This window comes from Mus musculus, chromosome 12, assembly GCF_000001635.26.
Source record: "Mus musculus strain C57BL/6J chromosome 12, GRCm38.p6 C57BL/6J".
Taxonomy (NCBI): Eukaryota; Metazoa; Chordata; class Mammalia; order Rodentia; family Muridae; genus Mus; species Mus musculus.
In genome coordinates, this window is record NC_000078.6 from 101,029,352 (window position 1) to 101,050,455 (window position 21,104).

The 21,104-nt window shown below is 40.3% G+C and overlaps 1 protein-coding gene across 6 annotated transcripts in view; it reads right to left on the minus strand.

Moving 5' to 3' along the window:
- Positions 1 to 10,057: 10,057 nt before the first annotated feature.
- Ppp4r3a (protein phosphatase 4 regulatory subunit 3A) overlaps positions 10,058 to 21,104 on the minus strand; it is a 44,329-nt gene continuing 33,282 nt past the window's right edge. For 2 of the 6 annotated variants that reach the window (XR_001780474.2, XR_003950076.1), the window contains exons 10-16: positions 20,309 to 20,467; positions 16,175 to 16,330; positions 15,139 to 15,308; positions 14,092 to 14,234; positions 13,104 to 13,294; positions 12,474 to 12,700; positions 10,156 to 11,428 (exon numbers count right to left, since the gene is read on the minus strand). Coding sequence is in view for 4 of the 6 variants with exons in the window: in XM_017315173.1 (XP_017170662.1) it covers positions 11,318 to 11,428; positions 12,474 to 12,700; positions 13,077 to 13,294; positions 14,092 to 14,234; positions 15,139 to 15,308; positions 20,309 to 20,467 (1,028 nt within the window). In the remaining 2 variants the exon portion in view is untranslated. Of the gene's footprint in view, positions 11,429 to 12,473; positions 12,701 to 13,076; positions 13,295 to 14,091; positions 14,235 to 15,138; positions 15,309 to 16,174; positions 16,331 to 20,308; positions 20,468 to 21,104 lie in introns of all 6 variants that reach the window. The other 4 variants (NM_211355.2, NM_001160214.1, XM_017315173.1 and 1 more) reach the window with 2 other exon arrangements.

Below are 21,104 nucleotides of genomic sequence, written 5' to 3' on the forward strand. Positions count from 1 at the left end.
AGTGCGCAGCGGCAGCTTTGAGCCTGGGCTCCCAGCGCGATGGACGCCGTGCCCCCTGCTGGCGGGGGCTGTGTGCTTGGAGGCCTGCAGCCCCACGTTCTCACCACTTCCTGGTAATAACTTCGCTCCCCGAGCTGGGCCATTGTTGCATGTACTCTTGTCTTGACGAGTTTAATCCTCACTGCGATGCGGGAATGTTAACCCGAAGCCCCTGGCACACTCCTAGGGAGAACACACCAGGTACTCAATGACTACCCTTTGGCTAGTCATTTTGCAGCGTAGCTTTTTCACGTATTAGGGATGTGACATCTGCTGATGACATGTGGTATTACAGTTCTGCCTGGTTGGAAAGCCTGTTAATAAATAGACTGTAGCCCCCAGTATACTGGCAAGGTTCCAAGAAATGTGGAAGTCAGAATAACAAATAAAGGGTGGAGGTGGGGGGGCTTCTGCAATGAAGAGCATTTGCTTCTATTCCAGAGGGCCTGGGCTTGTTTTCCGGCACTGACAGGATGGTTCGCAACTATCATTAAGTTGAATTTCAAGGCCTCTGAGGGCACCAGACATACATATGGTATACATTCATAAAGGCAGAACACTAAAACTCATAAAAAGTAAAACAAATCTTACCCAAAAAAGTGGGGTGGGAATGATGGTACAGCTTTGTAACCCCAGTACTGGGGAGATGGAGGCAAAAGGATCTTCAAGTTATCCTTGTCTACATAACAACTTCAGAGCTAGCCTGGGCTCAATGACATCCTGTCTCAGGCCATGGCAGTCAGTTCTGGTTCCTGTAATCACAGAATTTGGTGGGGCTGAACCAGGAGGGCCTTGAGTTCCAGGCTAGCCTGGGCTACATAATGAAGTTGATGACTGCATGTGGTGGATAGGTAGCATAGGCTACCCTGTTTGGAAGAGTAAGGACTGTCTTTGTGGGTTTGATTTCTGTACCAATCTAATTAAAAAAAAAAAAATCCTGGGCTGGAGAGATGGCTCAGAGGTTAAGAGCACTGTCTGCTCTTCCAGAGGTCCTGAGATCAAATCCCAGCAACCACATGGTGGCTCACAACCATCTGTAATGAGATCTGGTGCCCTCTTCTGGTAGACAGAAGAATACTGTATACATAATAAATAAATAAATCTTTTAAAAAATCCTTCTAGCTATTTAATAAGCATATTATTTCAAGTGAACAACTGCATCAAACAACTGCACTGTGACTATTGTGAGACATTTTATTCTAGTGTGTGAATAATTTCTCCCCTGATATTGGCAGTCCCTACATAGCAACTCTGGGAACTTTTCATGGCAATGTCAATGAAACATTACGTATGATTAATGTTTTATAAAAGTCTCTCCACCTTCTAGTTTTACACACAATTTTTTTCTTTTGGTTTTTCGAGACAGTGTTTCTCTGTGTAGCCCTGGCTGTCCTGGAACTCACTTTGTAGACCAGGCTGGCCTCGAACTCAGAAATCCGCCTGCCTCTGCCTCCCGAGTGCTGGGATTAAAGGCGTGTGCCACCACTGCCCAGCTTTACACACAATTTAAGGTCCTATCAGGTGACACAGAAATGCCACTAGTTATTACATATCTGAGGTTGCCTGTGGTCACTGATGGACTGGCCACCACCATTCTTTGGCTAGACCTCTTCATCTGCAGTGCTTCCCTATTTCCTGTGGGTGCTGTGCAATAAACTCCAGGGGTGTCCCAGTTATGCTTAGAAAGGTTTCTAACCTGGGGCTTGCAAGTCTTGGAAAGCAAACTTGGGAATTGTTTTCTCTGCTCAAGGATTTCTAAGTAAGTTGGAAGCTCAAAGTGAGGCATGTAAAAATCTTGCAGCAATATATAATCACTGCTTCTTCCTCATCTTGGAGCCCATTCTGCTGCTGCTGTTGCGCTAACAAGAATTGTTCGCCCTGAGCTCCATCTTGGGGGGTGGGGTTGAGTTTCAGGAGAACTAATGAACTGCCAGATACTGTCCCTCCACTGGCCTCTTCCCTCATAAAATGCCTCTGCGAATTTCTGACAGAAATGTTGCTTTTACAGTTCTTGGATGGAAGAATTTCTTTTTCAGACGGTCTCACTGTGTAGCCATGGCTAACTTAACTTGCTACATAGACCAGACTGGCCTAGAACTCAGAGATCTGCCTGTCTCTACCTCCCAAGTATTGGGATTAAAAGCATGGATCACCACACCCAGTAGGAAGAAGGTTTTCAATTTTTATTCTAATACTAGATAGAGGAGGGAGCTTCTCCTCCCTCACAGGAAATATTGACTCAATCATGATAGCTAATATCATTTCTGTGTCACCTGGTAAGAGCTTAAATTATGTGTCCAACTAGAAGGTGGGGTGATTTTATGGTTTATTAGCATATATTAATTATGCATAAGTTTCATGGACATTATCATACATATATATTGAATGCATTCACTACCATTACCATCTCTACCCTCTGTCCACCCTGCCACTCCTGCTAATCACCTCTCCTCTCTGTCTTCCCCAATTCCCTTTTCCAGTGACTTGCACTGAGATTGCAGGGACCTGAGTAAAATATTATTTACAGGAGCATAGATTCACCACCAGTCTTTATATTATGGAAGAACCAGCAACCTTTCACCACATAAACAATCAGAGAGAGGTGAGGCTTCACGAATCCCCTCCCACCTCCAGGACAGGATGTTGACAGGCCTGATCTTGGGCAGGTAATCACAGCTGCTGTGAGGTCAAGAGCGTCATGGCTGGAGCATGCTCAGAAGACAGCGTCTCATGGCATTTCAGTGCATTCTCTCTACCCTTTCTTCTGCGGCGTTCTCTAAGCCTTGAAGGGAGTGATACAGGTATACGGGGATAGAGAGGGCTATGCACTCAACAAACAGTCTCTGATTCCTGCCACTTTGACCAGTCATGAGTTGCTGCATTCCCAGCACCTACTGTAAAAATTTGCTTCTTTCACCAAAGCCGACGGAATCAGTAACCTGTGGGCATAAGCACTTATCCAGAAGGCAATTGGGTGGGCACACTGTGCCCATTTAGCAAAACAACGGCAGGACAGTCAGTAGCTTTCTCTCTGGAGTTTGTGATCTCCCCCAGACATGGGCTTTTGACTAGGTTTATGTGCAGCAGGCCTCAGCTGCCCAGCTGAGGATCTTCAGGGCCTCCCTAAGCAACAGCTCGTGTTCTGGTGCTTGCTTGAGTTATTATTTAAGAACTGTGGCTTTGGGAACAGTTTTATTTGCCTATTAAAGTACCTCTATTCAAGTGCTTTAGAAATCCTTTTCAGATTCACTTGTGTACATTAACATTTTGCCTGCATGTACGTACATATGTGCACCTCATGTCTGCCTCCAGATGGTTGTGAGCAGCCAAGTGGGTGCTGGGAAGCAAACTCAGTCCTTCTGTGAGAACAGTAAACGCTCGTAACCACTGAGCCATTTCTCTAGCCCTCCCAATACAACCTTCCTTCCTTAAAAAAATTTTGTGAGGTGTTTTGGCCTAGCAGTGAGAAAAATGCACTCTGGCCTCAAGGTTTTAGTTATGAAGCCTTAATTCTATTTGACCTGTATATCAGTACCACACAGTCTTGGTCACTACTGCTTTGCAATAAGCTTTTGTTGGCTTGTTTTTAACAACATTCACTGAACCTGGGACCTAGTACACTTTAGATGTCGGCTCTCCCACTGAACTATACAACTCCATCGCCAGACCCTTATTTCCTTCTGGAAGATTCCTTGCATTATTCTGAGCCCCTTGTAATTCATACTCATTTCATCTTGCTTTACTGTGTTGCTGGAGACAGAACCCAGGGCCTTTGTGGGTGGTGAGCATATGCCGTGCCATGGAGTTCTCTCTTTGCCTTCCTAAATGTTAGAAAAGTTTGAACATCTATACGGAGGTCGGCTGGGGACTCTTCAGTGTCTTCCCCTGAAGTTGGATGTTAACTGGGGGATGTTCTGCCACTTGAGCAACACTCTCCTCTAGGATGCATGAGATATTCTGCACTTGTTTAAACCTTTTTCAGATTCTTTCAACAATGTTTTTATTTCGGATATGGATATAAACTTGGCACTTTTTATTAAATGTGTCTCAATCCTTCCCATTCTTCTTTTTGTAATTTCTAAGTCCTCAAGGGATACAGTATCACACTGGTCTCACACTGGTCCATTGGCTTTCCACGGGCAGGTTGCTCCAGATTTTGGCATACGCTAGGGCTGGAGAGCTGTGTCACTGGTTAAGAGCACTGGTTGCTCTTGAAGAGGACCTGAGTTTGGTTCCAGCACACGAGTGGTAGGACTCACAACCATTTGCAACTCCAGGTTCAGGGGATCTGACACCCTCTTTTGTCTCCCAAGGGCACCAGTCAGGCAGGTGGTGCACAAACATATGCGCAGGCAAAACAATAATAACGCATACAGTTAACAATTTTTGTTTTTTAATCTTTATTTCTTTGAGACAGTGTTTTTCTATGTAGCCCTGGTGTCCTGAAACTCACTCTCTAGACCAGGTTGGCTTTCAAGTTAGAGATTGGCCTGCCTCTGCCTCCGAAGTGATGGGATAGGATTAAGGACAGCCACCACCACTGCCTGGCTTATTTATTTATTTACTCATTTATTATTTTTATTGTTGTTGTTGGTGGTGGTCTCCTATGTAGCCCTGGCTAGCCTGGAACTCACAGAGCTCCACCTGCCTCTGCTTCCCAGTGCTGGGACTAAAGGTGTGTACTACCATGCTTGGCTTTAAAACAAGTCTTTTTTAAAGTTTCTATGAACACAAACTACCTCTCTTCAGATCATTTTGGCTTTCTCTGGGTGCTGCTGGGAGTTTCTGTTGTTTTGCTTTGTCCACATTAACATATCTCTTGTCCAGATAGAATGATTTTATCTTGGTTATAAAGAAATTGAAGCTCTATGGGCTCTGGAGATGTCTTAGTAGGTAGCTGTACTGGCTGGTTTTGTGTGTTAGCATGACACAGCAGACGTTATCACAGAGAAAGGAGCTTCCCTTGAGAAAATGCCTCCATGAGATCCATAAAACATTTTAAGGATTTCTTTATGTATATGAGAGTCCTGTCTGCATGTATGCTGTAGCAAAATATAATCCTAATCTGTATCGTATATGAAGTCTATCCACATGTAAAAATATTTGGCTTGTTGATGTCCTTTGGTCTAAAAGTAGACTCAATCATCTGCCCTTTTATCCAGTTATTACTGTATCTCCTCCCCCTGTTTTTCTTTTTATCCCTTCTCCTTCTAATACTAGATAGGAGAGAAAGGATAGAGGAAAGAAAAAGTCCCTGAAACTAAACTCCTTCATTTTGCTTCCTCCCTGTCCAAGACCATAACAACTTGTAACAACCCCCCTTAAAAGATGACAAGTAGCCGTCATCCACTGAACGACAAAACCATCCAACCTACCTCTTGGGAATGGACGTATTATTCTCTTAAAATTGCCTCCTGTTGATTTGAGAGTGTCATTTTCCTTTTCGGAGCCCTCTAATAAAATTAGTATATTGGTTAGTCTTAAGAAAGCTAGCTGTAGCCGGGCGGTGGTGGTGCACGCCTTTAATCCCAGCATTTGGGAGGCAGAGGCAGGTGGATTTCTGAGTTCGAGGCCAGCCTGGTCTACAGAGTGAGTTCCAGGACAGCCAGGACTATACAGAGAAACCCTGTCTCGAAAAACAAAGCAAAACAAAACAAAAAAGAAAGAAAGCTAGCTGTAACATTTGCTGTCCAGTCTCTGCATGCTATGAAATTTCAGGGCTTTTCTGAAGTCCTGATTGGAACAGTCTGTGATGCTAGATGATCTAGCTAGCCATATCAAAATTGTCCTGGATTCAATTTTTGAGGAAACAACATTGAAATGATGTAAGGTAGAATCACCCGGCTACTTGTTTTCTTTGGTGTCGGGTCCTTTTGCTCTGCAAACATATAAGCTTTCAAAGATATTTCTGCACTAACGTAAGTTTGGAATGTGCAGTATGCACAAGTCAGTTAATGATTCTTTGCTCTAAGTTCAAGCAGGCAAGGCATCTGTCTTTCTTTATAAGTTAGTTTGGATTGTACAACCAAACTGTAATATAAATTTCTATTATGCCATTTAAAAGATGGTATGATAAATCTTGAGAATTCTGTAGCCAACAAGATTTGTTGGCTATATATAGCTGAAGTCTTGGCTGGCGCTATTTCCATGTCTTGGCCAGATGTTCCCATGTAGAGGGATCAGCAATACAAGTTACCTGTTCTATTAGTTTTCATGATTTCTTTGTTTTCAGTCAAGATGTTCAGGGTGTGTCTCCTTGTCAAATCTGGAAGGAATCCACCACTTTTCTTTTCCTCTTGAAACAAAGGCAAAATCTCTCCTCCAAAGTTACACATTTTTTTTCTCCATTACACTCTTGCTGGGAGCCAAATTCAGGGTTTCCCATATTGCAGGCCAGGCTGGTACCACTAAGCTACATCTCCAGACTCTACATCTGTTCATAACCTTTCAGTTAGTTTAGAGGCCGCTGAGCGGGTAGGACTTACATACTGGGCTTCCTGATGCTCACTTGACTTCTTTTGTTTGTGCCCCTCCTACCTTGCCACCTTCTTCCAAAGATGGACTTGAATAGCAACTTGAAGAATCTCCAAACACCCAGTTTTCCTGGGTTCTTACATGTAAGGTCTGCATTTCTCAAGAGTTACATCAGGACCATCATGGAGGCTGAGAGTATACACCTGTATTGTCTCCTTCTTCTAGAGTAGTGCTTAAGTTATGAGAGCACACAAACTAGTAATTTCTGTATGAATTTGTAAAATTTACCTACTTTTCTTTCTGTATGAGTTTGTGTGTATGTATGGGTAGTGGCAGTGATAACATTAATGTGACATCAGAGGAAGAAGGCTCATGAATAGAATGCTAGCCTAAATTGTCATGAAGCTTGTCTCAAAACAACCTAGAAGTCAGGTGCAGTGGCACATGTCTGAAGTTCTACTTATCTGGGAGCTGAGCTGAATTGCTTGAATCTAACCTGATTAAAATTCAAAGCTGGCTCCAGAGAGACATACTGGAGGAAAGCTGGCCCCAGAGAGACATACTAGAGGAAAATGAAATAGGATGAAGCAGGAGGATCCCAAGTTCTAGGCCAGTCTGAGTTCCATCTTTGCTGTTCCATCTTTGTTTGGGCATGATGGATGGCACAACTGGGAGATAAAGCCAGGATAAGGAGGCTATCCTTTGTTATGTGAATTTACATAGCAGCTTAAAAGAAACCTTAACTGTGCTTGACCCACACTATCTAAAGAGATGGTGAGAGTAGGGCCAGGAGGTCGGGTGTGGTGGCACACACCTTTAATCCCAGCACTCAGGAGGCAGAGGCAGGTGGATTTCTCAGTTTGAGGCCAGCCTGGTCTACAAAGTGAGTTCCAGGACAGCCCAACCAGAGCTACACAGAGAAACCCTGTCTCGAAAAACCATTAAAAAAAAAAAAAAAAAAAAAAAAGAAAGAGTAGGGCCAGGAAAGAATCAGATTTTAGTAATTATTAAGACTACCTCTTCCCTGCTCCTGACAGAGCTCCTCCTCTGTGTAGCCCAGGATGGCCTCAGATTCAGTTATCATTCTGCCTTTGCCTCTGGGATTAAAGATTTACACCATTACACCCAGCATGAATTATTAAAAATGTACTCAAACCACATTAGTAATACCATTAAGAGTTCTAGTTTCGGGCTGGTGAGATGGCTCAGTGGGTAAGAGCACCCGACTGCTCTTCCGAAGGTCGGAAGTTCAAATCCCAGCAACCACATGGTGGCTCACAACCACCCGTAATGAGATCTGATGCCCTCTTCTGGTGCATCTGAAGACAGCTACAGTGTACTTTACATATAATAAATAAATAAATAAATCTTTAAAAAAAAAAAAAAAAAAAAAAAAAAAAGAGTTCTAGTTTCATAAAACTAACCCGAAGATCCAGATTAAAAAAAAAACAAAAAAAGGGCTGGGCAGTGGTGGCACAGGCCTTTAATCCCTCCCGGCAGGTGGGAGGCAAAGGCAGGTGGATTTCTGAGGCCAGCCTGATCTACAAAGTGAGTTCCAGGACAGCCAGAGCTACACAGAGAAACCCTGTCTTGAAAACAAAACAAAAAAGGTTCCTAGCCCTCCATTTCTATCAACTAAAAAGGTAAATTCATAGTTGAGAAACTGTAAACTATATCAGCTAGTAGATTGAGCACTTTTTTTGCACTGAACATTTCCAGAGAGTGACATGGAGGTAGGTTCTGTGGTGTGAGGTGTTGGTTGAAACTAGAAAGATCTTTTCACCAAGGATTAACAGGGTGTCTGGGTAACATGTTGAAAGACCAGAGGGATGTTCTGATAAAATTGCATATAGGATTTGAGGACAACTGGGCAAGAAATAGTAATCACACAAACCCATTGAAAACTACCAGGCAGGGGAGCATTTGTGGGAGAGAGGATGTTTCTGGAGTAGTTATAAAGCTTTCATCACTTTAGGAGGTTACGTTTTAATTTTTTTCACCTCGAACACTACAAAATGAGCAAAACAACTCACTGGTATCAATAAGGTGAAAATAATTTATACTATATTCTTACCAGGTACCAAGACAGTAGTTGAGCTTAGGAGTGTGGACTTACAGTATGTGCTTAGGGTACTAGAGTCCAGGGCTGAATCCCCAGAGTGGAAACAATACTGTAGCCTCTGAAGTTAAATGTCAATTCCAGGGCTGAATGTCCAGTAATTTCTGGCTGATGGTAGATCTCCACTAGAAGTTCCTTTTTACCTACTTTATAGCAAACCTTCATAAAGTTTGCTTAAATAACCATAAGCACTAAGAGCTATTTCTGAAGAGCATGGCCAAAGGCCAACAGAGATCTCTTTAAAATAATTGGATGATTTATGAAGACAAGTCATGAATCTGTCCTCTGCCCAAAGGTCCCAATGTCAAAGCAAGTGTCCCAAGCCACCTTCTGCAAAGCCAGGAAGATCCTGAGTTCAGCTAGAGGTGCTTTCCTGGAAAAAAGATGTTTAAGATACCACCATTAGTTGACACAAAATATTCTAGCTAACAGTGAAGACTGTAGATTCTTTCCTCTACATATACAAGGTAAGTTGACTCAGGTATGGTGGCTTACACTCTAGAGGCTGAGGCAGGTGGACCTCTGTGACTGGTTTACATAGTGAGATCAAAAAACCACCACCAAACCAAAATAATCAATCTGACTCAGGAGGTGGTCTACCTGCAAGCTGGCACTGAACAATGACTCCAGCATTCAGGAAGGCCAATCTGGTCTAGATAGTTCTAAGTTACCTAGTGCCTGTCTTTAAAGATCAAAAACGGGTTGGAGAAAGGCTCAGTGGTTAGAAATACTCGTTGCTCTCACAGATGACCATCTTGGCCTACAGAGAGATCTGACTCCTGCCTCCAGTGCAGGGATTAAAGGTGTGCTCCATCAACTGCTTGGCTAAAGTACAAATCTTTTTATTTATGTGGCTGGGTGTTTCCCTGAATGTAATATGAGTACTACATGCAAGTACAGTGCCTTCAGCAAGCACCAGATCCCCGAGACTGGAGTTACAGAGGTTTGTGAGCAGCCAGTGCTTTTAACCACTGTGCCATCTCCAGCTGTGTAATTGTCTTAAAAAGCAGCTCTATTGTGAAATGAATTAAATCTTTTATACTTTATTGTGCCTCAAGCTGAAAGATCCACCTGCTCCAGTTTCCCGAGTGCATGCACCACCGCCTGCAGTATATTCTGGATTTCCTGTTTCTGTTGAGGATAAGCAGTTAGGACCACATAGTGGCCTCTCCTGGGCATAACATTTTATTCATTTACAACTACAAGGTAAGTTCTGCTTTCCACCTTTAAAAAGCGAAGGTTTTGGAACTCAGACACTTACTTTCTTGAAAACATTTTAGTATGTCTAACAGTAAAGATCCTATTTAAGAATACATTATTTTCTGGTGGTAATGGAGCTGAAAAATGGAAAGTGTCCCACCCCATTCTACTATTAAGCTGTGTCACCAGACCCAAAAATAATGTTTTAATAAGGTACCACTTAATGGTTCTTGGGTGTTTATTTAGGTACCACCACTTACAACTTGTATTCCAAAGGGCATATGTTAAAAAAAAAGAAAGAAAGAAAAGAAACATACAATTAATACAATTTCTCTTACTCTTCACTTTTCTTTTTATTATTCAAAAGTCAAGTATTACTTTTAAATCATCCATCCTCAATTTTGATTTAATGTACCGTCATTTCTCCAAGATATGAAATTTCCGAATCTCTTTGGAATACTAATTTCATGTTTCTAAGTTTAACAAAACTGTTGAAGTTTTAAATTCCACTCTATTTCCCTGAAATCTCAAGACAGCTGCTGATGCAAATTTTAATATAAAATATTTAGTCACAAAATAGTATTGCTTTTGTATGCACATAGTTGTAAGATTACTTTGCTTTTGTCAATAAAAACTATACCATCTTTCATAAAACTCTAAACAAATTAAGAACTGTGATGTAGAACACAAATTACACATGTAAAGCAGGTGCCAGCACGTTAGGCTATATTACATCAAAAAAGTTTTAATGGTCCCAAATATATATATTCAACAACTAATCATACACCCAGGGGGAGAGAAAAAAAAAACAGAAACAAATTGAAACAAAAAGAAAAATTATGACACAAATGACCACATCTAGAATTCCACTCAATCTTTAATCAAGCAGGGACAAATCCCCACTTTGAAAAAAAAAATCTGCAGTTTGAAGGGCAAAGGGAACAGATTTAAAAAAAAAAAAAAAAAGATACTTTATTCTGCCCCTCCCCCACAAAGGTTTTCCAAATCTGTTGTAGCTTGACTAAAATGTTCAGAATGTATGATTTTAAAGGCAGGTCTCTTTATACAAAGAAACTGCTGGCATTCTTTACTAGTGAGGAACTATGGCAGAAAGACCCATTCTTCTAAGTCTCAAACATGGTCCAAGAAAGCAGGTTCTGATTGTAGCAACTGACCAGTCAATCCAGAGTTCCACTGACAAAACCCCTGCCCTGTTGGCTTTTTATTTCCATTTCCTTCCCTGAGAAAAGGGCAATGTGTGGTCCAAGCTGGAGAGCTCACAGGCTTATGTCTTCCCCTAACTGCACGGCATCCCCTCCTCCTGCTCCATTGAATTGGCACTTGATGAGCAGAAGTCCAGTGTGGTGCTGATCTGGGTCAGTCATTCACAAGAGACCACTGCACTTTGATGTGGATTTTGTAGGGGGGAGGGGTAAAGAACCAGTTTTGTCAACAGGTACTGATGATCACAGGCAGTTGCTATTATTAGGACTCAAATTTTGCTTTCTTTGACACTGGTAGTGTGTCTTCCTTGTCTTCATCCTCATCATCATCTTCATCATCATCAGGATAATCTACCAGACCCACGAGTCCTCCCTGTTGAGAAATAAGAATTATGTAAAGAACCCACTACATTTGAAATTACCTGTTGTAAAACTTAGAAAAAGTATAGGCCCCATGCCAGCATGCTCAAAATAATTTTTATAGACATTCTAAAATTTCCATATTTTTGTAAGGTTCTCTTAAGCTACTTAAAATGGCTTATGACTACCTGTATAAAATTCATTTTTTTATGGTATTGGGGTTGAACCCAGGGCTTCATACATGCTCAGGCCAAGGGCTGGCTCTATCTACTACTGCTACATACCTAGCCCTCTTGTATACCTTCTGAGCCGGGGTCTTAAGTGGCCCAGGCAGGCCGTATTCTAGCAATCTTTCTTTCCTAGTGTCAAGAGTAGCTATGATTACTGACCTGTGTGTAGTACAATGCCTGGCTCAAATGTATTTCAATATAAAAGATAAAATGCTATCAAAATGCAGGCAGATGGGATATTTCTTCTGGATTTCCCCTTTAGCCCTGATTCTTCAACAGAAACTATGACAGTACAATTTGAATGGCTATGGAAATTCCTATCACTCTGCTCTCAGCCTGTGCCTTCATTTCAACGTTAGATGCAGCCTCAGTCCTGAGGGATCTCCTGCCAATGTCAGATGAAATGAGACTGTGGGGCCAGCACTTTTTATCAATCCTAATGACCTAAGCTTGATCTTTGGGACACACACGGCAGAAGAACTGACCTCCACACACAGCTTTGATGTCTGTCCACACATATAAACAGAAACTCTGGCTTCCCCTCCCAAGTTTTCACCTGGGTTCTAATTGAGAAAGGTAAAGATGAACCTATAATTTATAAGTTAAACAATACCAAAGGCAGACTACAGATTTGCACTGGACACATAAGTTCAGGTAGTGGTTGTGATGAGGTTTCACCTTCAGTTCATAGCATTTAGCTAGCTAGTTCCAGAAAGCAAAGCAAAGCAAAGCAAAGCAAAGCGATAATCCAGGAATAAAGACTGCTCCGGTAAGCTTAAAGCATGGCAGGGAAGGGCCAGCATAGGGGACTCCAATCCAAGCATGTACCTTTGTGGTAATAGCTGCCGTCTGAGATGTACTCTTAGGGACGGATCCAGGAGAGCCCGGAGAGCCCGGGGAGCCAGGTGACCCTGGAGAACCAGGCAGGCTTGTTGCGGATGACTGGCTGGTGAGGTTAGTCTTTGTCCCACTGGACAAGGAAAGTTTGAAACTTGGGCTCTGTCGTCCAGAAAGATTAGTTTTCAGAAGCACCTCCTTCTCTTCACTTTCTTTCACTAAAAATGAGAATGTAGAATACTTTTACTCTCATTTTTTTCCTAATTCCTCCAAATGAAATGACACTAAAACATAAGTAACCAGCTCATTTCTTTGCTGAGAAGCAACCCTGAATGAAGTCCAACCTATGAACAAAGCCTTTCCAAGAACCAAATACATTATCTAGCAAATATTACAATGCAGAGAAGTGTGATCTTCAGTCTTACATTTAGTATCCATAACCTCCGAACCGTCTTCCTTACATTAAGAAAACTCAGCCTACACCTTTACAGTCAGCAATTCAGCCACATCCTGTGAATCTTTGAATTATTGTCTACTTGGAGTAGCGACTAATCATTTCCTCAAGAAATAAAGGACCAGGACTGAGAGCCTCACTTTCCCTTGCTCTTTGTTTCAACATACATTTCTTCCTTTCCATAAATTTACTTATTGGATCCATAATATCATCGTCATTCTTCGTTTTGTCAGATGGAGACACCACAGCTTCTCCATCTTCCATGTCATCTTCATCTGTGTTGAACCACATCTCTTCTTCGTCTTCTAGTGTTCTGGCATCTCGTCGATATCGATGATTCCTCAAGATAGACCGCATGCTACAAGAAAATGGAAGAAGACTCTAAGTAAGGGCTAAGACATAGCTTAACATTATCCTGGGGCTGATCCCTGGCACCACCAAAACCAAATGCCAAACCACACTGAAACAAATACATAATTAAAAGATGGACCCTATCAAATCTAATAAACTCCTAGAATCAAATTCTCTATTTCCAAAATGGTAACTGTTATAGATCAATGTACAGACTTTTAAGCCATACTACAGAGACAGAGGCTAGAAGAGATGGCATAGGACTTAGGACCTGGGTTCAATTCCTAGCACACAATAGCAGCTCACAGTTATTTGTATCTCTAGGCCGAGGGAATCTAACACAATCTTTTGTTCTCTGTGGTTACCAGGCACACACCTGATGCATAGACATACTTACAAACAACATGCATGTGCATGCATAAACACACACACATACTCAACCCAAACTGAGGGTACATGGTATTTTAAATAATATATACTTAAAAAACCAATTAAGATAATATTCTGACATATGAACCTCACTGCTATTATCAGTTTATGTTGGTGACTGAAGATCTTAGTATAATTTATATATTTTCAGAAACAAAACTAGCACAGGCATCGCCAAGATGGTATAAAAGTGTGTTCTGTCAAGTATGACAAAGAGCCCCAGAACCACACGGTGGAAGTAAAGAACCAACTCCTGCAACTTGTCCTGAGGATACACCATCCCCCATCACAGTGTACTTGTGTGTGATCACAAATGTAAAAGATAAAAAAATCTACTGCTGAATGATGAATGCATTCAAATATGTAGAAACTTACCTATCAAGTTTGGGGTTGTCTTGCCTTTCTCTTTGCTGTTCAAACCTCAATTTTAATCCTTTAAACGTCTGTACATAATCTACATCTTCTAGTGCTTTCCAATAATTCTCAATTACATGGGCAGTTAATGATTTTATATCTTCCTACAGAAAAGAATTATAGCAAAATAAATCAGATATGAAAAATTACTTTTTTAACAAAGTAAGATTAGGCATACTGTGGTAATTCCTAAGACTCATCAAAAGTTTAATTTCACAGTTACTGTACAACTTTAAAGTAGTCAGACAATAAAAGAGCTTTTGGTGCTCCTGGGAACTGTCCAAAGGTTATTTCCAGAGTGTATATCCAAGTTCTAGTGATTCTGGTTCCCCAAGAATGGACACAGTGGCACACACCGCAATACCAGTACTTTCAGAGCCGAGGCAGAACTGTCACGAGATGAGTCCAACCTAAACTGTGCAGCAGGTGGACTTCTGTGGTGGCTGCACAGTAACAGAGAGCACCACCCTCAGAGAATGCACTTTAGAATGATGAAAAAGGCAAGCACAGGTTTCTCTATGAACCTCGGCTTTCCTAGAAATCATCTGTAGACCCAAGAGATTTGACTGCCTCTGCCTCCTGAGTCCTGGGATTAAAAGTGTGTGCCACCACTGCCCATCTCCCAAGTTCTGTATATCTTTTTTTTTTTTTTTGGTTTTTTGAGACAGGGTTTCTCTGTATAGCCCTGGCTGTCCTGGAACTCACTTTGTAGACCAGGCTGGCCTTGAAGTTCTGTATCTCTTATCACAATTCTTTTTTTTTTGTTGTTGGTTGAGACAGGGTCTGAGAAGTATTAGGATTCCAGATACAAGCCACCACCTTTAGCTCTATAAAGCATGCCAGATAGTTTTGGGTTTTTATTCGTCTAAATTGAATTACTTTTAGGATTTTTGTAGCATGGTTCTTAAAATCTCTCCAAACACTCTAAAGACAAAATACCAATAACAGATACTCAAGTTTCTCAGACATATTAAAACCAAAATCCTAAGGTAAGAAGACAGAACCTACCACTCTAATAAATTCAAACATTTCTATTATGGCGGAGTTCATCAGATTGTAACGAGATCCGTTGTTGAGAAATGCTTTGACTACAGGTTCAAATAAAAAACTTTTCATTATGTAGCGGTTATAAAATTCATCTTTTAATCCAATGATTTTTCTCTTAAAACGGAGGGCACCTGAAACACAGAGGTATTGCTGTTCAAACTACATCTCAGAATCAACAAACAGAATCTATTTAACAGACATCCATGATCACATGTATGCAGAATATGAACCTTAAGAGTAAGAAAATGCATTCAAAACAGTGTCATGTCAGTAGGTTGTAAAATTTATGCTTGTAATCCAACACTAGGAAGCTCTAGAATAGCCAGGGCGTGAGGAGACCCTGCCCACCCCAGGAAAAAAGGTAGTGTATGTTATCATAGAACACAAGTCTTAGAAAGCCAAAAAAGTTCTGGGAATATACCAATCACTATCAGCCAAAATGTAATTTATTGCTGAGGTAAGTACAGATTATCATAATACTTAAGGTGATAATTCCTTCATCATACTTTTTAAAGCAACCAAAAAGAGCACTGTTTTATTAGGGCAATCCACTGTACTATAAATTTGATCTTCCAAGTTTTGGGACACTCTTACTGTTTTATAGAGTTAATGGATTTGTAATGGTTTATTTGTAGATGTGTTTAAAAAAAAAAAAAAAAGACAGACAGAAACCACAAAAATCTGCATGCCCCCAAAATTGCCTTCCCATGGTTTAGATATAAATTTAGATTGTTTTAAAATGCGGTCCTCTATTCTCATTACAGCGAGTATGCTTTTTAACTTTCCCCTAGTTTTCCTTTAATAATTAGGCTTTAACTTACAGATCAGCAGATATATATTTGCATCTTGAGATATGGGGTGTTACTTAAGTCACCATTCATCAAGATCCAAATATACTTAGACAGCTAGACTTCAGCAAAGCCCTCTTTAACCTACATGGAATTATCAGTAAGTTAATGTCCCAATTACTGTAAACAGTTCAAAAAAGCATACTCACTTCATGTAGTCACATCGTCTTCGGTTGGCAAGATTAAATATTGTGTTTGTATTTTGGTTTCTTTGGAGATCATGGAAGTGGCTCGTTAAATTGCCAATTTGTTATTAATCAAGTCCTTCATGAGCAGGTAGCCAGGCAACCATGCTGACACGGTTTCTGGGTGGGAAGGCAGAGGAGTAAAGCAGCTCAATTTCTCTTTAGTTGGCACAAAGAGGTCCACAAGTGATGCCCAATTAGGTACAGTTGGTTAGAAACTGCCCTAACAATCCAACTTATTTAAGAGTGTATCTTCATAAAGAAACACTCTGGGCAGGGAGTTTCAAAATAGTTTAACTGAATTTTATTTTTAAACTACTGAAAAAATTTAAAAACATAAGTATGGTTGAAGACCTTTTAAGTAGCAAGAGGCATTGTTCTGTGTGGTGAATGAAGGCCAGACATGACAAGGTTTTATTTCTAAAACAGTGATTTCTCTTGTTTTTGGTTAGCTGGCAAAGGAACTTAGTGAGACAGCTCCACTTGTTTTAATAAAAATCAAAAGCTCAGACTAATAGGTAAATTCTAAACATTTAGTAAGCAAGAACTTACTATTCTTCTAAGATTTGGTAATCTAACTCTGCAGGCTTTGTGGAGACTTGTGTCCTATCAAAACATCACAGTAACCCCGATACTACATATGCAGTTCTAGGCATGTGAAAAGAACCTCCTACCTTTTCAGAATTCAGTGAGGTCAGGACATGCAGACGAGACCCTGAACAACTCCTTAAAAGAACGCCTAACCCAGGAAGTGCTGACGTAGTAGAAGGAAGTTCTAGGTGTTTTCTTTTGGGGTGGGGGGCTACCCTCTCTTATTTCCATTTGTCCTGATTTACATCAATAACTTGTTTAAACTCACACCCAATAGCCCCACATCAAAAATATCCAATACTATTAGTCTTTGATACTGAATAACAAGTTGTTTTCCAAAGGTTACCAGTCAATTCTATAAAGTCCAGCCATTCAAAGCAGATGAGAAAACTCCTAGTTATGCCCAATTGGCATTTTTAATGTAAAGTGCACTGTTTCTGCTCACAACACGGCAAATCTTCATTAAGGGGAGGAATCTTTGTGTTCAGTTCTGATCACATTTTTTGTACTACATTGACACAAGATTTCATTGCCACACATAGAACTAATAATAGAAGCTCTGCTCCCTCCTCCAACCCATCCCATTGATGCTCAGGATTGAGTCAGGGGCTCATGATGCTAGTATGCCAGGTAAAGCACTCTACCACCGAGCTGCCTCTGGCTTCACAATAAAGCTTTAAATGAAATCTATTCTTTTTACAGAGTTCTGTTTTTGTTCTCCATTTAGCATGCGTGGCTCACATATGGAGGACAGAAGACAGCTTTAAGGAGTTGGACCTCTCCCACCATGTAGGTTCAAGGGACTAAACTCAGCAGCAAGCTGCCTTTATCCACCAACCCACTTCTCCAGCCCGAGTTCAATATTTTCTAACCCTAAACACCAACACAAAAGTCCCCAAAAACCTTTAAAAAGGCACAGTAAATAAGATACTGCATGTATCATTGTCTTTTCTACTTACAATGCATATCTAACTTATAGAATTCTCTCTGAAATAGTATACCTTTTAATTTCAATGTACCCTAAGTCTTGCTTCACCAAATTTATACAGTTCTTATGTACACTATAAACGTCATGTAGGACGTACTGATGACTGCTACTGCTCTCACCCTCAAGTCTGGGAAGAGAGGCCGACTGTGAAGGATTTAGGCTTCAGAGTACCTTGTCACAGTTATAAAAGATGAATAAAATATACCTAAGATTAAATTGTAGTTTCCAATTTAATTTTCATCTTGTAAATGATTCTCTACACAGTTCTTATTGGATTACAATTCTTTTTTTATAATACTGCAAGAAAAGAAGACATGGGGAGTGCCTGAACTACAGAAAAGGCCTTTTTCTTTTAGGTCCCATGTGTGACACTCTTCTGTTGGACTCAAGTTCCCTATGTATAGCAAAACACACCACTCTCATCTACTTAACATCTTAACTTCACATTTAATTAAGGATATCATTCTCTCATGAACAAGACAATTCAAGTTAACACTCTTATGAAAACTGCCTGATCAGATTCACTTAGAACAAGTTATTACTATGATTTTCCAAGTTCAGTTCCTATTAAGTTGGATTTTGATTTTCACAATCTCTCCTAATAAACTATGAAAACAAAACTAATTATAAAGGTCATGCCATCAACTGTAAAGCTTACCTTAGTTTGAGAAGTATATAAAGACTCAATCTCAGATTCAATGGAATAGAATAGTAGCTTGTGTTTAATCTCCCTCCACCTCCCACCCCTTTGGAGACAGGGTCTCTATGTAGCCCTGTCTTGGAACTCAGAGACAGGCCTGCTTACCCTTTGAAGAACCAGAATTATAGATGCAACTGTATCTGGCTATTTTCTTTGCTGAAATAAAGCTATCTAAACTTAATCTATTCAGCTTTTCCCTTCTGCCTCCTTTCCCCAAATAGACAAAACTCTTTATGGTGACTTAAAAGAACTTGGCCTTGGTACCATCACCTCTCCTATGGTAAGTATGTGGGGAAATGTTTTTACGTGTATGGTGTTCTGCCCGCATGTATGTCTATGTACCATGTGTTTGATGCTAGAAGGGGGTGTCAGATTATCCTAAAAGTGAAATATAGCCAGTTATGAATTGTTATGTGGGTGCTGGCAATCAAATTCAGATCCTTTGGAAGACCGTCTTTCTAACCCCCAAAGCCCTGATTGGTATGTGCTGAGCTCACTTGTACATGATGATTTTATTTTTTGTAGTCTATCTTAAGTCTTGTCAATAACACAAATGCTATGACTAAAATTTAGTGTTCTGAATGTTCAGTGGAAAGTAAATGAGTCAAGTGTTCTCTTCAACTTATAAAGACATATTCCAAGTACATGTATTTTCATCATATATGTGTCAAGCAAAGAAACTCAACAAAGTGAAAACTTAAATAAAACGTGAAGCCTTAAAAAACAAAACAAGACAAAATAAAAAATCAAACCCAACTTACCTTTAAATGCCAATTGGCAAAAACTTGGCATTATCCAAGCCTCCAGAGTATCCCTAAACTTGGTTAGTCAACTTACCAATAACTACAGTTTAGATATACAAACTTATTACTCAAGAAGTCTGGCTACAGCATAGCCAAAGCACTATGGATTAACCTATTTCTAATTCACAGGTATGCTTTACTATAATAAACTAAGGTCTCAACATTGTGAATATCAGCTTTTAAAAAAGAGTGTAACTAAGATTGAACTTAAAAACAAAACAAGAATCATCTTGTTAAAAAGTGAACTATGCTCTGGGCTAAGGGTACAGTGGTCAAGTGTATGCAAATGTTTTCGGTATTGGGCTCAATTCATAGCATGTCACATACAAATAAAGATCACCGTGTGTGAAGCTAGGAATGGTAGCTTGCACCTACAACCAACATTCCGGCAGTCAAGGCATGAGGATTGCCATGAGCTTAAGGCCAGTCTGGGCTGCAGAAACACCATCAATAAAAAGTCAAAACAATAAAAACAAAACAAATACCCCACCACACTCCCAGCAACCCAAAAACAAAACAAAAGAAACTATAGCTATGAAATAGTTTACAAACCTTCTCTGTAAAGGTCCACATGTACATATTTTACAATCTCTGTAGTAATATTTGTTTTTCTTTTATTAAACTAATCTTTAAGAAAATATTAAACCATTTTCCAGTTTGTAGGTTATAAAAAAAAACAAAAAACAAAGAAAACAACACCCCGCCCCCCCAGAGGTAGTTTTGGTTAAACTGTAGTTAGTTACCACTTGGTTCTAAAATAACACCAAATCACCTAAGGATTTAGTGGAAGGCCAGTAGTAGAAATATGACTTGACCTGGCAGATATCTTCTAGCCATTCAACTTTTTATGAATGAAGTTCTGCCTTATGCCCTGCCAAACTGTCATCAGGGCATGAGCTTACACTAAGATTCTAGGCCTGATGACCCCTCAATCAGTTATGTTCTCAGCAATGAGCTTTAAAGCTAAAACAGAGTAACAGAGGAAGTTAACAAAGAATCCTTTAAGAAGCACTTACATAATGCCAAGAAAGCATGCTTGGAGGCCATAAGAACTAGCACTCTGCGAAGAATGTCCTTGTTGATAATATAGTTCTTTATGTGGTAGGTATGGTGCTCCACACAAAATGTTAGCAATTCCAATACAAGTGCTAGTAACTGCGCAGTTTGAAAATCATCTAAAATAAGCAAAACATGATCATATGTATGCTGAACAAACAGTATATGGAATCACAGCAAACACCCTTCATCTTTGGTGTAATTATGCTCTCTCTGCTTCCCCTGACTTCATTGAATTCTGTGCTTTCTTCATAATCACAGTGAGGTCATAACAAAAATATACTCACTGATTAATCTCTACTCTTTAAAGTCAGCCAAGTCTCTACAAGTTTTTGTCTACAGCTTCGCACCCATAGCACAGTACCTTCTACAAGTTCTTTGTAAATGCTATCTTCAACATGTTAGTTTGGAAACAGGCCTCAAATTTTACCCAATATAAATAAACACTGACAGGAGCAAAATAACATTTCAAAGACTTGATTTCTAGGATCACATAAGAGTTTATTTAATGTGTTGGGCATATTAAATTCTAGCACTTCAGAGACAGGAAAAGACACTTTTACACCAATGCTATTACAGCTTTTTTTTTTTTGGTTTTTTGAGACAGGGTTTCTCTGTGTAGCCCTGGCTGGCCTCGAACTCAGAAATCAGCCTGCCTCTGCCTCCCAGAGTGCTGGGATTAAAGGCGTGGGCCACCACGCCCGGCTGCTATTACAGCTTTTATTAACACATGAATAATACTACTATAAGTTGAGT